At 38.0% G+C, this 16,344-nt stretch overlaps 1 protein-coding gene across 1 annotated transcript in view; it reads left to right on the forward strand.

Annotated features, from left to right (window-relative positions):
* LOC128580646 (cytochrome P450 2C19-like) overlaps positions 1–16,344 on the forward strand; it is a 55,138-nt gene that overhangs the window by 4,109 nt on the left and 34,685 nt on the right. The window contains exons 4-5 of the mRNA XM_053582777.1: positions 2,136–2,296; positions 3,453–3,629. Of these exons, the coding sequence (XP_053438752.1) occupies positions 2,136–2,296; positions 3,453–3,629 (338 nt within the window). The remainder of the gene's footprint in view (positions 1–2,135; positions 2,297–3,452; positions 3,630–16,344) is intronic.

Consider the following 16,344-nt stretch of genomic DNA (forward strand, 5'->3'; position numbering starts at 1 on the left):
CTGCAACAGAAAAATAGCCGGGCGTTGTGGCGGGCGCCTGTAGTCCCAGCTGCTCAGGAGGCTGAGGCAAGAGAATCGCGTAAGCCCAGGAGTTAGAGGTTGCTGTGAGCCGTGTGACGCCACGGCACTCTACCCGAGGGCGGTACAGTGAGACTCTGTCTCTACAAAAAAAAAAAAAAAAAAATTTGAATTAGAAATCTGTGGTAATTGTTTTTCTCCCAGTGCCGATTCCACTAACTTATGAAATTCTTGTCACGATAAACACATTATTAGCTCCAATTCTAAATTACTTTTCTTTTTTTTGAGACAGAGCCTCAAGCTGTCGCCCTGGGTAGAGTGCCTTGGTATCACAGCTCACAGCAACCTCCAATTCCTGGCTTAAGCAATTCTCTTGCCTCAGCCTCCCAAGTAGCTGGGACTATAGGCACCTGCCACAATGCCTGGCTATTTTTTGGTTGTAGTTGTCATTGTTGTTTGATAGGCCAGGGCTGAATTTGAGCCCTCCGGCTCCGGTGTATGTGGCTGGTGCCTTAGCCGCTTGAGCTACAGGTGCCAAGCCATCTAAAATTACCTTTTAAAAACCCTCTCTTCCAAATACAGTGGAATGAAAAACTGAAAATTACATTTTATTTGTGAATGACAGGGACAAAATTCCCAAGGCTTCTCAAATTACCCTCCACCTTCTAGGCTAAAATGAAACTTTTTCTAAAAGCCTGGAGCCCTGTAATGTTTAGAGGAGGCTGGCATAACTCAGCAGGTTTCCTGTTTTTCAGTGTCCCACCATTAATTCAGAACACTTGTGATTCAAATCACTCTTATTTAGCAACTATAGATGTGAATTTAGGAGCTCTTTATATACAAAGTGTGTTGGTCTCTTGATTACAAAAATTTCATCTTGGAGATCCCTTAGCAAAAAAGGAAACCTTTCCTATAATTTAATTGCCTTATCTGTAAAATAATAGACTTGGCCTAACTGATGATCAGATTAAAAAAAAATTTTAAACATACTGTACTGTTCATGGCTACATGGAACAATATCTTAGAATCTATAAAATAACAGCTTTGCTCACATAAATTAAGTTTTAAAGATGATTGGAGATGATGAACACTTATTTCTTAAGAAGAAAATTTGTTTTTCTAAAACATCATATTAGAGGCTGGGCACAGTGGCTCACTTCTGTAATCCTAGCCCTCTGGGAGGCCAAGGTAGGTGGATTGCTTGAGCTCAGGAGTTTGATACCAGTTCAAACCAGAGGGAGATCCTGTCTCTAAAAATAGTGCAGCGTTGTGGTAGGCTCCTGTAGTCCCTGCAACTTGGGAAGATGAGGCAAGAGAATCACTTGAGCCCAAGAGTTGAGGTTGCTGTGAGCTGTGTTGTCATGGCACTCTACCCAGAGAGAAAAAGTGACACTCTGTTAAAAAAAAAAAAAAAAAAAGAAAAAAAGTAAGAAAAAATTGTATTTATGAGATTACTTCCCTTTATATTTTTTTCCTATTATATACATTTCAAATAAAATATTATCATCTTTTTTATTTTGTGTCAAACAAATCTGTTTTATACTTATTGTTCATCTTTATTAGTTTTTCTTCTCATATACCATAGATGCATTCTGCTTTATAAATTTCTTCCTGTAAATACACGAGTTCATCTGTGATTTCATGCTGTCTAATTCCTCTCTATAGGTTCAACACATGATTCCTTCAGCTATGTGTTATGCCTCAAAAGTTTCCAGGTCCCTGCCTATTCTCTCCCTTTCCATCTCAGTGCTTTATTGTCTACAACGTTTGAAGACAGATAATTCTGCTCTGAAAACTTGAATTATTAGGATTTTTAAATAATGTATTTTCTATCTTACTAAATTAACAGACACCTTAGGTTAAAGGGTATGAAGAAAGGCAGTGGGTGTGAATTGAGTATTTGCAAAACCATTATTTAACCAGCTAGTTTGTAATGGTCACTTCAGGTTTAAGGTCAAAGAAATGCATTGATTTTATGCATGCAATTCTTTTCTGCTGTTAAAGAAATTTCCATGTAAGATAGTCTTTGTAATTCTAAAATTACCTTTATCTGTCAATAAAGACAAATTATTTTTAGTTATATTTTAATGTATTTTAAAATTATTTCTATTTTTTAGCCTCAACTTGTGATCCTACTTTTATGCTCAGCTGTGCACCCGGCAATGTGATCTGTTCCATTATTTTCCAGAATCGTTTTGATTACAGAGATCAGAATTTCCTTAACTTGATGGAAAAATTGAATGAAAACATCAGAATTCTGAGCTCTCCTTGGGTACAGGTGGGATCATGATCCTTTCCTTCTGAGAAACCACGTATGCTCTTTCCTCTCTCAAGTCCAAAATTCCATATGGACCTAGCTATGAAGTGCATGTTTGAATTCTGCTGTCGTATCCAGAACGTCATGGGGTGAACATCTTGGAAAGATCCCTTGACCCTTTATATTACACATGGAAAATGACTGCACAAATATAGCACTGGCTTTCAAGCCCATGAGCTCCTGGTATAGTGATTTTTTTCACTGAACCCAAAGTTCTGTTTCTGTAAAGTACTTCGGTAACTGTCCAAACAAAATGCCTAGATTACTGGGCCCTTCTGAAATGCTTTTGTTACCCAAAAGGCTTGCCTCCCAATCAAGACTTAGAGATTTGTTTGTCACATTGTCTGACAGAAATATCCTAATTTGAGAAGATCATATTTCCCCAAGGAAAGAGAGTATTTGAGACCATAGAAATAATCTGTCAGCAAACTACTAGGCAACACTCCATAGTGGTGTTTGATGCCTCAGAAGGCATCCTAGCTTACAAGGTATCTGAGTTAGGAGTGACCATATGATTGGTTTTATGGTTTATGAACCAGAAACAACAATCACAATTTTACCCTGTGCTGAATTGGCATGTTCCACACTTTATATAAATAATTGTGGGATCTTGGGGAAGTTACTTGACTCCTCTGGTACAGTTGCTTTCAAGGTATCTTTGAGCCCCTACTGCTTCTAAAAATGTGGATTCCATTTCTGAGACTGCTTGATAGAAATAAATAAAGCAGAGACTAGTTTGTGCTCTCAATCAAGTTTCTCAAACTCACTTAGAATGTGTTGTCATTAATAAAATATCAATTGTAGTAATTCATTCTATCTTACATTTCAAGGTTGTGGGGAATAATTGGTATAAAAATGAGAGACTATAAAGGTGCTTTTACATTATAAATAATATGTATAAATCTAGGAAATGATTATCATGTTTGAATTTCAGGTCACAGTTTTCTCTCACAAATATTTCTATATGAAGAGAATTACTATCCTGTAAGAAAGACTTCTCCCTCAAGATGGACAGCATATGTTCATTTTAATAACTGTAATTTCAAATCAGGCTTGAATTATGGTGTATGTCTTCAATTAGTATTTTTTATTTAATAAATTATTGTTTGTCTTTCAGATCTGCAATAATTTTCCTGCTGTTATTGATCATTTCCCAGGGAGTCATAACAAATTTCTTAAAAATGTTGCTTTTCTGAAAAGTTATATTTTGGAGAAAGTAAAGGAACACCAAGAATCATTGGATGTTAACAACCCTCGGGACTTTATTGATTGCTTTCTAATCAAAATGGAGCAGGTAATCTGTTATAGAACATATGGACTCCACTCTGCACCCACATCTCCATTGAGGCGGGTGAGGAGAATTGTATTCCAGAAGCCATGGGTTCCCAGGTGAAGGAGAGCATGTCTTCCACTTTCATTTGTCTACCAAAGTCATGTGGCTCATGGCACTTTCTCATCTAGTAGGGACAGCCCATCCTAAGAGGCAGAACTCTGGGAATTCTGCAGCTCACCTGTGCTTACCCATGACCTTTGTGACCGTCACAGTCAGAGGGGTATGCTGGCCAACAATTGTTTGTGTGCTAGTGACAATGGGACTCCTGTATAGGATAGAGGCTCATAGTGGATGCACTAGCATGCTTTGCCATCTTGGCTCAGGTTTATAGTGGGGGGAAGCAACCAGGCTGCTAGTTTGGCAGCCTGGTATTCAGTCAGTTCACAGTTCAACAATGGAAGCATTGTTTGGACTCATGAGACAGGAGGTTCTTACCAGTTCAGGAGCCAGCAATCTGCTACAGGTGTGAGAAGAGTAAACATGTATCCTCTGATTTACCCTTATTGTGGGAGTACAAATTTCCTGGGGAATGACTAAAACAAAATCTTTCTCCTTTTTGTTCTGCTCTGCAACTTCTTCCTGTAGGATGTTCAGTAGTTCTGTCCCTTTCCCATCAGTATTCCACCTGGCTATGTTTTTTCACATGAAACAAAAAAGTTATTCTGGGATGATCTGAGGACTAATGTCTCTGGTTAGCTAATTTACCTCACTCTTCTAATGCTCTTCTAATACATTTGTCTTCTGAAGAAAAAAGTTCAAACTTGAACTCAAGTTTTTTAAATAACCCAGACAGAAAACACAAGACACATGAATAAAAAAGAAAGAATAAGAACTATGTCCATACAGACATCATAAAGCAGCCACATATTTGAATAGTTTGTGTTCTAGATGGTAAGGGAACCCAAAGCTATGTAATGAGATGATAGCTGAAAACTTTTTAAGTTTAATAATTGATTGAGACATCCAGTTATAGGAAGCTCAGAGAACCTTAAAGCTGAAGAATGTCTCTAGGGCACATTTCAGCCAAATTCTCAATAGTTATGGGCAATAAGAGCATTTTAACAACAGCAAGAGTAAGATTAATGACTAGTCAATCAGACAAAAAGACAAATAAACAGACAAAAAAAGACAATAAACAGGCAAAAAGTGCATTTATCAGCAGGCACCTAACAAGCCAAGAAAGAATAGAGTGGCATTTTCAAAGTGTTGAAAGGAAAACAATATCAGCCAATAATAATATACCCAGTAAATTAGCCTTCATAAATGAAGGTGAAGTCACAATATCAGCCAATAATAATATACCCAGTAAATTAGCCTTCATAAACGAAGGCGAAATCAAATCTTTCTGAGACAAACAATAGCTAAGAGAATTAATCTTCATTAGAATAGCACTATAAAATTTCTTATGGGAGTCCTACTCATGGAAGTCAATGGATGGTATCTATCATTTTGAAAATTATTAATGTGAAAAAATCATTGGTAAAGCAGGTACATAAATGAGGAATGGAATGAAGTATTTAAATATTACCACTATAGAAAACCACCAAATGACAATGATAAACTAGAGGTAAAGAGTGGAACAAAGAATATACAAAACAATCAGAAAACAACAAAATGACAAGAATTAGTTCTTACATGCCATTATAACCTTGAGTACCAATGGTTTTATGTTATAGACTGGCTGAATGGATTAGAAAATAACTCAACTAAATACTGGCTACAAGAAACTCAGTTTACCTGTTAAGGTGCTTATAGACTAAAAGCGATGCAATGGAGAAAGACATTTTATGGAAACAGAATCTAAAAGCAAGTAGGAGTAGCCATATTTATGTTAGATAAAACAGATTATAAATCAATTAAGAGTAAAATGAGACAAAGGAGGCCATTATATAATTATGAAGGGACTAATTTAGCAACAATATATTACCATTTTAAGTTATATGAACTCCAAACCAGAGCATTAAAATACAGACAGCAAATATTAGATATACAGGGAGAAATAGACTCCAATACTATAATAGTTGGAGACTTCAACACCCCACTCTCAGCATTAGACAGACCTTCTTTACATAAAATTAACAAAGAAACATTGGATTTTAACTGTGACTTTAGACCAAATGGACCTAACAAACATCTACAGAACACTTTAACCAGTGTCTGCAGAATACACATTCTTCTCACCAGTATGTGGAATATTCTTTGTGATAGATTATATGTAAGGCCACAAGTTTCAAGACATTTAAGAAAATAAGAAATCATATGAAATCTTTTCTCAGACAATAATGAAATAAAACTAGAAAACCATCAAAAGAGCAACTTTAGAGTTTATACAAATATACAAAAATTAAACAACATGTTTCTGAGCAACCATTGAGTGAATGGAAGAAATGAAGAAGGAAACCAAAACATTTCTGGAAAAAAATGAATATAAAAACATAACATATCAAAACCTATGGGATATAGCAAAACAATATTAAGGGGATAGCTTATAGTAATAAATACTTATATCAAAAAAGTAGGACCATTTCAAATAAACAACCTAATAATGCACCCTAAGGAACTAGAAAAGCAAGAATATATCAACCTAGAAGAAAAGAAATAATAAATGTCAGAGCAGAACTAAACAAAATAGAAACTAAATAAACACAAAACACCATTAAAAGTGCATATAGTAGTTTTAATTTGACTCATTGAATTCTTTAGCACTAAGATTTGTTTCATTCTTTTTTATGATTTCTATGCCTTTGTTGAATTTCATATATGTATTGTGAATTGTTTTCATGGTTATATAGGGTTGTCTTATTTTTATTTTCTTTTATCTCATTGTTTCCTTAAGTTTATTTTGAATGTTTTTCTGACAATGTATTGATTTACATTTCATTGGAATCTGTTACAGGAGAGTTATTATGTTCTTTTTTGTGATGTCATATTTCCCTGATTTTTCACATTTCTTGTTTCCCTGCATTGATATCTGTGCATCTTGTGAACAATCACCTCTTCCAAACTTTCTAGAGTGGCTTTCATGGAGAAAGAGGGTCACCTGAAGTTGAGTGTTTGTGCACAAGTGGTGAGTGGTGTGGTGACTCTGTTTATGGCTAAGTGCAGTGGGATAGTTTCTGTGCAGCCTCTTGAGCTGCAGTGAACATCACCAATAACTTTTAATGCCTTAGTGGCTCAAGCTATAGAAGTTTGTGGCTGGGTTGGCAGCAGTGCAGTTTGTTAATATCCCTGATGTCAAAGTGTTTTGAGGTTCTTCTATTAATCATTTTTCCAAAAGGGTAAGACTTAGTTTTGGCAATTCCTCTTGAGGTCAATCCTGACCTTACTCACAGGGACTTCAGTGGTGTTGGCTTCCAGGTACAGGTACTTGAACTCATTGTGGGGTTAGGGTTTTAGGCTCAGGGCTTCATTAACATATTGTGGCAACTGGGTCTTGGGGTACAGGCTCATTCTCTGTAGCAGGACTGGATGTAGATTGCCCACAGAGTCAAAGATTGTGCCACTCTGTGGCACCCTTGAGTAGTTCGTGCTCACAGGGTGCATGATAGTTTTGATTCTAACCCTGGGGTGCTGTAGTGGCTTAACTACAGCTCTGGCTTAACTCTGGGGTGAAAGGGGTATTCTAGAGGCTTGGACCAAGGGACAAATGTATGGTTGCAAATTGAACAACCTGAGCCAATAGGGCTTACTGACCATTTTAGACCCAGGGTATGAGGCACCATGTAGTAGTGACTCTAAACTCTAGTGCCACCATATTGCGGACTCTGTGCTTCTGTGTATAGCAGTAGCAAGTACCCTAGGATGGCAGAGCATTGCTGTCCTTTAAACCATGGAGGGTAGGGAGCAGCACAGTGATGAATCCTCTCCCCAGTGACAGGAGTGTTACAGTAGCTCAGATGCTAAAGGCCAGTCTAAATCCAGAGAAGCAGGGTGTGAGAGTTGTTTGAGCTATAGTGTTGGATGTCTCAACTGAATCCCTCCCCTGTTTCTCAAGGATTCAGGTGACTATGTCAGCTCATCCCTGGGTAAGTAGTTGCTCTCCTCTACCAGGGCACTGATTTCATAGTAGACATTGTACTGCCTCAGCTCAGGCTGGAGTTGGGAGACATGTACTTTTCTGGGCAGTCAGGCACCATTTTACTTTGATGCAGGGCACCACTTTAGGTTAAATGTGGTGTGTATGACTGCTGTACATAGTCAAGACACTGCTTCCTGGGATATAGGGAGCTTCTTCAACTTACGTACCAGGGTAGTGTTGCCTTTTCTGAACAGGCAAGGTATTTTTTTCCCAGGAGGCAGGGCAGGAATGTGACTGCTCTGGTGGCAAATGCACTGTTTCCCTAGACACCTGGCATATCTTCTGCTATGGTTTTTGGGGACAGGATGAGGCTTCAGCTTGGAGACTTATATGGAAAGCCTCCACCAAAGCACTATTTCCTTGAGTGACTGTGTGTACCTTCAGTTTGAGGTACCTACAGGGCAGGGCACAGCATCCACTGGTAGTAGTTTTTGGAGCAATTCCTACAAGGTTCCAAAATGATTCCCTTGGGTGGAGTACACAATTTCAGCTCCTGTCTAAGATTTGTGGGGAGAGAGGTAGGTGTAGGGAGTCCACCTCTGCTTGTCCTAATGGGAAAGATTGTTAACAGCTGCATTCAGCTTGGCATGGGGATGTCAGGCCACCATGTGGGTATAGTTTGGCAGTGGCTTAGCTTTAGAGATGAAAGGGAGCCATGGCCTCTCAACCCTGGAGCAAGATCATCTCCATCTCCAGCTCTTGTTTCCAGTTCCAAGATAGTGTATCTCAATAGCCATGCAGGGCACAGACTGTAGGGAAGTTTTAGCTCCTTTTCTGTGGCTGGTGCAACTGTGTGTATTCCAGGAAGCTCCCTCAACTGGGCTTCATGATTGTGAGAACTGCAGTGGTTTTCAATGTTGGGGACTCTAAGGATGCAGAGTATTGATGGGGTTTCAGAGATTCTCTTTGTTATCTTTTTATTTTAGGGAGAAGTTCCTCCTGATTTCCAGCTGGTCCTAGTTGCAGGATGAGGTTGTGTAGGTCTAGTGTTTCTTACTTTTTCTTCCTTTACTCCTTCCCTCCATCCCTCCCTCCCTCCCTCCTTTCCTTCTTTCTTTTCTCCCTAATGTTTATTTCTACTCTCTATATGTCTATCCTGAGTTCTGGTATTTCTGTTATTTCTTTAATGTACTCTTGTTTTAGTTATTTTCATTAAAATGTAGTTGTATGCTCATTGTTTTTTTTTTTAACTAATATTAAATCATAGCTGTGTACGTTAATGCGATCATGGGGCACCATACATTGGTTTTATAAACAGTTTGACACATTTTCTTTTTTTTTGTTTGTTTGTTTAAAATTTTTATTTTATCATTTTTTTTATTGTGACATGTGAACATTGTTTTTTTTTTATTAAATCATAGCTTTGTACATTGATATATTCATGGGGCATCATTCACTAGCTTCACAGACTGTTTACCAACTTTCACATATACCCTTGTAAGATGCACCGCTGGTGTAATCCCACCAATCCCCTTCCCTCTACCTGCCTCCCCCCTCTCTCCCCTCCCTTTCCCCCTTCCCCCTATTCTTAGGTTGTAACTGGGTTATAGCTTTCATGTGAAAACCCTAAATCAGTTTCATAGTAGGGCTGAGTACATTGGGTACTTTTTCTTCCATTCTTGAGATACTTTACTAAGAAGAATATGTTCCAGCTCCATCCATGTAAACATGAAACAGGTAAAGTCTCCATCTTTCTTTAAGGCTGCATAATATTCCATGGTGTACATATACCACAATTTATTAATCCATTCGTGGATCAATGGGCACTTGGGCTTTTTCCATGACTTAGCAATTATGAATAGGGCTGCAATAAACATTCTGGTACAAATGTCTTTGTTATAATGTGATTTTTTGTCTTCTGGGTATATGTCCAGTAGAGGGATTACAGGATTGAATGGCAGATCTATTTTTAGATCTCTAAGTGTTCTCCATATCTCTTTCCAAAAGGAGTGTATTAATTTGCATTCCCACCAGCAGTGCAAAAGTGTTCCCTTTTCTCCACATCCGCGCCAACATCTCTGGTCTTGGGATTTTGTGATATAGGCTAGTCTTACTGGAGTTAGATGGTATCTCAAAGTAGTTTTGATTTGCATTTCTCTGATGATTAAAGATGATGAGCATTTTTTCATATGTCTGAAGGCCGTGCACCTGTCTTCTTCAGAGAAGTTTCTCTTCAAATCCCTTGCCCAGCCTGCGATGGGATCACTTGTTCTATTCTTGCTAATGCGTTTGAGTTCTCTGTGGATTCTGGTTATTAAACCTTTGTCGGAGACATCACCTGCAAATATCTTCTCCCATTCTGAGGGCTGTTGGCTTGCTTTATGTACTGTGTTCTTGGCTGTGCAGAAGCTTTTTAGTTTGATCAAGTCCCAGTAGTGTATTTTTGAAGCTGCTTCAATTGCCCGGAGGGTCCTCCTCATAAAATACTTGCCCAGACCGATTTCTTCAAGGGTTTCCCTGCACTCTCCTCTAGTATCTTTATAGTTTCATGTCCTAGGTTTAAATCTTTGATCCAGAGTGTCTATCTTAGTTAATGGTGAAAGGTGTGGGTCCAGTTTCAGTCTTCTACAGGTTGCCAGCCAGTTCACCCAGCACCATTGTTAAATAGGGAATCTTTTCCCCACTGAAAGTTTTTAATTGGCTTGCCAAAGATTAAATAACAGTAAGTAGCTGGGTTCATCTCTTGGTTCTCTATTCTGTTCCAGACATCTACTTCTCTGTTTTTGTGCCATTACAATGCTGTTTTGATCACTATCGATTTGTAGTATAGTCTGAGGTCTGGTAGCGTAATTCCTCCTGCTTTGTTTTTATTTCTGAGTAATGTCTTGGCTATTCAAGCTTTTTTCTGATTCCATATAAAAGGAAGTATTATTTTTTCAAGATCTTTAAAGTATGACAGTGGAGCTTTAATAGGGATTGCATTGAAATTATATATTGCTTTGGGTAGTATGGACATTTTAACAATGTTGATTCTTCCCAGCCATGAGCATGGTATGTTTTTCCATTTTTTAATATTTTCAGCTATTTCTTTTCTTAGAGTTTCATAGTTCTCTTTATAGAGATCTTTCACATCCTTTGTTAGATAAACTCCCCAATATTTCATCTTCTTTGGCACTACTGTGAATGGGATAGAGTCCTTAACTGTTTTTTCAACTTGACTATTGTTGGTATATATAAAGGCTACCGATTTATGAATGTTGATTTCGTAACCTGAGACGCTGCTGTATTCCTTGATCACTTCTAAGAGTTTTGTAGTAGAGTCCCTAGTGTTTTCCAGATATACAATCATATCATCTGCGAAGAGCGAAAGTTTGATCTCTTCTGACCCTATATGGATACCCTTGATCGCCTTTTCTTCCCTAATTGCGGTGGCTAAAACTTCCATTACAATGTTAAAAAGCAATGGAGACAATGGGCAGCCTTGTCTGGTTCCTGATCTGAGTGGAAATGATTCCAATTTAACTCCATTCAATATGATATTGGCTGTGGGTTTACTGTAGATGGTCTCTATCAGTTTAAGAAATGTGCCTTCTATACCGATTTTCTTAAGTGTTCTGATCATGAAGGGATGCTGGATATTATCAAAAGCTTTTTCTGCATCGATTGAGAGAATCATATGGTCTTCGTTTTTTAATTTGTTTATGTGCTGGATTACATTTATAGATTTACGTATATTGAACCAGCCTTGAGACCCTGGTATAAAACTGACTTGGTCATGATGTATGATTTGTTTGATATGTTGCTGGATTCTGTTTGTTAGAATCTTGTTGAATATTTTTGCATCTATATTCATTAGTGATATTGGTCTAATAATTTTCTTTTCTTGTTGGGTCTTTTCCTGGTTTGGGGATCAGGGTGATGTTTGCTTCATAGAACGTGTTAGGTAGTCTTCCTTCTTTTTCTACCTTTTGGAACAGGTTGAGTAATATAGGTACTAATTCCTCTTTAAAAGTTTGGTAGAATTCTGACATGAAACCATCTGGCCCCGGGCTTTTCTTTTTAGGGAGGTTTTGTATGGTTGATGCTATTTCCGAACTTGATATGGGCCTGTTCAACATTTCAATTTGATTCTAGCTAAGTCTGGGAAGGTGACGAGCTTCCAACTATCAGTCAATTTCCTTCAGATTTTCATATTTCTGAGAATACAGTTTCTTGTAATATTCATGAAGTATTTTTTGGATTTCTGAGGAGTCTGTTGTTATTTCGTCTTTGTTGTTTCTGATTGATGAGATTAGAGATTTTACTCTTTTTTTTCCTGATTAGGTTGGCCAAAGGTTTATCTATTTTATTGACCTTTTCAAAAAACCAGCTTTTTGATTTATTGATCTGTTGTATTATTCTTTTGTTTTCAATTTCATTTAATTCTGCTCTAATTTTGGTTATTTCTTTTCTTCTACTGGGTTTGGGGTTGGAATGTTCTTCCTTTTCCAGTTGCTCGAGATGTCCCATTAAGTTGTTAACTTCCTCTCTTTCTGTTCTCTTGAGGAAGGCTTCAGTGCTATAAATTTCCCTCTTAGAACTGCCTTTGCGGTGTCCCAGAGGTTCTGATAGTTCATCTCTTCATTGTTGTTTTGTTCCAAAAAGTTGGTGATTTCTTTCTTAATCTCATCTCTGACCCAGCTATCATTGAGCATAAGGTTATTTAACTTCCATGTTTTTGTATGAGTATGCAGATTCCTGTTGCTACTCAGCTCAAGTTTTATTCCATGGTCGTCCGAGAAGATGCATGGAATAATTTCTATTCCATTAAATTTACTGAGGTTAGACTTGTGACCTAAGATGTGATCGATTTTGGAGTACGTTCCATGGGCTGATGAGAAGTATGTGTATTCAGTTTTGTTGGGATGAAATGTTCTGTAGATGTCTGCTAAATCCAAATGTTGGATGGTTAGGTTTAAATCTAAGATTTCTTTGCTCAGCTTCTTGTTGGAGGATCGATCCAACACTGCCAAAGGAGTGTTGAAATATCCGACTATTATGGAGCTGGAGGAAATCAAGTTGCTCATGTCTGTTAGAGTTTCTCTTATAAATTGAGGTGCATTCTGGTTGGGTGCATAGATATTAATAATTGAGATCTCATCATATTGAGTATTACCCTTAACAAATATGAAGTGACCATTCTTGTCATTCCTTACTTTTGCTGGTTTAAAGCCTATTGTATCTGTAAATAAAATTGCAACACCTGCTTTTTTCTGATTACCATTTGCCTGAAATATGGATGACCATCCTTTCACCCTGAGTCTGTATTTGTCTTTTAAGTTAAGATGTGACTCTTGTATGCAACAGATATCTGGCCTGAGTTTTTGTATCCAGTCAGCTAATCTATGCCTCTTCAGAGGACAGTTTAAGCCATTCACATTAATGGAGAATATTGATAAGTCTGGTGAAGTTTTGGGTATCGAGTTTTTCAAAAGTCCAGTGGGCATTTTTAATCCTTTTGCCAGTTTGCAAATTGGAGTTTGATCCGAAGTTTCTGAGTGAGTTTACTTTTGTGGTATAGGATTGGGTTGGTCATTATGGAGGATAGGTCTGAGAATATCCTGAAGAGCTGGTTTGGGTATGGCAAATTTCTTCAACATATGAATGTCATTAAAGTATTTAATTTCTCCATCATAAATGAAACTCAGTTTAGCTGGATACAAGATCTGGGGTTGAAAGTTATTTTGCTTTAGGAGATTAAAAGTCGGTGACCACCCTCTTCTGGCTTGAAAAGTTTCAGCAGAGAGATCTGCAGTCATTCTAATGTTCTTCCCTTTGAAGGTAATGGTTTTCTTTCTCCTGACAGCTTTGAGGATTTTCTCCTTCGTATTAACTTTAGTGAAGTTAATTATGATTTGCCTGGGGGATGTCTTATTGGGGTTGAGTCGTGCTGGGGTTCTGAAGCTATCTGCTATCTGAATTTCCGGTTCTCTAGGCATGTCTGGAAAATTCTCTTTCATAATTTCATGCAGAAGGGCCTCTGCGCCCAGTGAGGCCACTTCATCTGTTTAAGGAATTCCTATGAGTCAGATATTTGCCTTCTTCAAGTTATCCCAGAGCTCTCTGAGAGAGTGATCTATTTTTGCTCTCCATTTTTCTTCCTCTTTGAGAGTTTGGGAGCGTTCAAAGGCTTTATCTTCGATGTCGGAGATCCTTTCTTCTGCTTGGTCCATTCTGTTGCTAAGGGATTCTACTGTATTTTTCATATCTTTGAGGGCTGCAAATTCTTGCTTCAGTGTGTCTAAGTCTTTGGTGGTTTTGTCTTTAAATTCATTAAATTCTTGAGACAGCTTTTGAATTTCTCCATGAATTCCTAATTCCATTTTCTTAATCTTGTTTGCCATCCAAATTCTGAATTTGATTTCTGACATCTCAGCCAGTTGTTTGTGAATGGGATCTTCCATTGCATCTGCCATATCTTTCCTTGGGGGGGGGGTTGATCTGTTCTGGTTATTCATGTTACCAGAGTTTTTCTGCTGATTCCGCCCCATTGTTGTTTTACTCCCTCTGACTTTTTTCCCCTGAGGCTTTGTAGAGGGCCCATACAGTGTTGTGGACTGAGAAACTGGGGCCCTGTCTGGTGTGGTGGGGCTAATTTGTTCTGTCTTGTTTTCAGCTGGTTTCTGTTCCACCCTAGTGAAACAGTTACTCTGGATTGAAGTCTCAGCTGTGGAGTAATATCAGCAATTAAGTCACCCTCCCCCCCACCGGCAAACAATTGGAAAAGAAAAATCAAACCTTCCTACCATGATGCACCCAGGACACCACCTGATTTGTCTCAGGCAATTGGTTCAGTTCCAAAAGTCCGAATCAATTGTCTCAGTCCACACCTGTCTTGGGTGAGGGTTTAAGAGGTCTCTTAGAACTGGATCACAGGGGTCTGGTGACTACTCTGGTGTGGCTTGCTCCAGTGCTGTGTGGAGTCAGGAGGAGCCAACCAGCCAATAGATCAGTCTGGGAAGGTTGATGCCTCCTTCCCCACCTTGCACTGCTGTCACACCCAGTCACTGATAGCCCTGCAGTTGGCTGACCCAGTTGCCTGTAGTGAATTGGTACTCCAGGAGTTTGCACCTGCCTGAATCACAAGGAAGTCTGCCAGGCCACTGCACTCTGCCTCTCTCTAGTAGGAGATGGTGAGGTCTGACCACCTCGGGCGCTTGATGAAGGTTGGGGCGTTTTCACTCAGGTCCAGTCTCACCCCTGATTAATGTTACTGACAGAACAGGACAGAACAACTCTGCGGTTCCCCTGCGGAAGAGAAGATGAATTGAGTTCCAAATCAGCTTGTCTTTGCTCTTGTATTGTCTATAGGCTGACGATCCCCTGAGGGCCAGGTACGTCTTAGGTTTAGTAAAGTGGACCTCATTTTTAAGTTAGCTAATATGTGTGTGTGTGTAATATTTTTAATGGGCTGTTAGATTTAGTTTACCAGTATTTTGTTGTAAATTTTTGTATCTATATTCACAAGAGATATTGGTGTTTTGTTGTGGTATCTTTGTCTGGCTTTGGTCTTAGGGTAATACTGGCTTCATAGAGTGCATTAACGATTCCACCCTTTTATTTTTCTAAATTTGGGCAAGTTAAGTCATACTGGTTTTAATTCTTTTAAATTTATTAGGTAGATTATAGCAGTGAAATCATCTTGTCTTGGATCTTTCATTTTTGAAAGTTTTTGCTGGCTAACTTAATGTCTTTATTGTATATATGTCCATACTTCTACTTCACTTTGAGTCAGTTTTGGTAATTTGTGTGTTTCCAGGATATTTTCCCTTTGTCTAGATTGTGTAATTTGTTGGTGTATAATTTTTTATACGATTCTTTTATAATCTGTTTTATTCAGTAAAATCAGAAGTAAGCTTCTTCTTTTATTTCTGAATTTAGTTATTTATGTCCTTTGTATTTTTATGTAGACATTTTGGCTAATATTTTGTCAATTTTGATGATATTTTGAAATATCTGGCTTTGCTGCATTTAATTACTTTGATATATTATGTTTTTAATTTTATTTACCTCTTAATATATTTCAATTTTCACTATTAATTTCTTCCTTAATTGGTTGTTCAAAAGTATTCTTTATCGTCTGCTTTCCCCTCTGTTATTGATTTCTAAATTCATACCATTGTGGTCAGAGAAGATATTATATATGATTTTTATATTTGTAAATTCATTGAGAATTATTTATAATCAAACATATTGGGGTTCTTTTGGGGGGGAAGTTTTATGTGAATTAGGGAAGCATGTATATTCTGCTGTTATATGAAAGGTTCTTGTATGGCTGTTAGGTGTAGTTAATAACTAGTGTGTTTCAAATCTATTTCTTTGTTGATATTTTTGTGAAGATGTTCTTTTTTTTATTATTAAATCATAGCTGTGTACATTAATGTCATCATGGGGCACCATACAGTGGTTTCATAGACAGTCTGACACATTTTCATCACACTGGTTAACATAGCCTTCCTGGCATTTTCTTAGTTATTGTGCCAAGACATTTACATTCCACATTTACTAAGTTTCACATATAACCTTGTAAGATGCACCACAGGTGTGATCTCACCAATCCCCCTCCCTCTGCCCACCTCTCCCCTACCTCCCCTCCCTTTCCCCCTTCCCCCTATTCTT

This window comes from Nycticebus coucang, chromosome 3, assembly GCF_027406575.1.
Source record: "Nycticebus coucang isolate mNycCou1 chromosome 3, mNycCou1.pri, whole genome shotgun sequence".
In the NCBI taxonomy this organism is placed as follows: domain Eukaryota; kingdom Metazoa; phylum Chordata; class Mammalia; order Primates; family Lorisidae; genus Nycticebus; species Nycticebus coucang.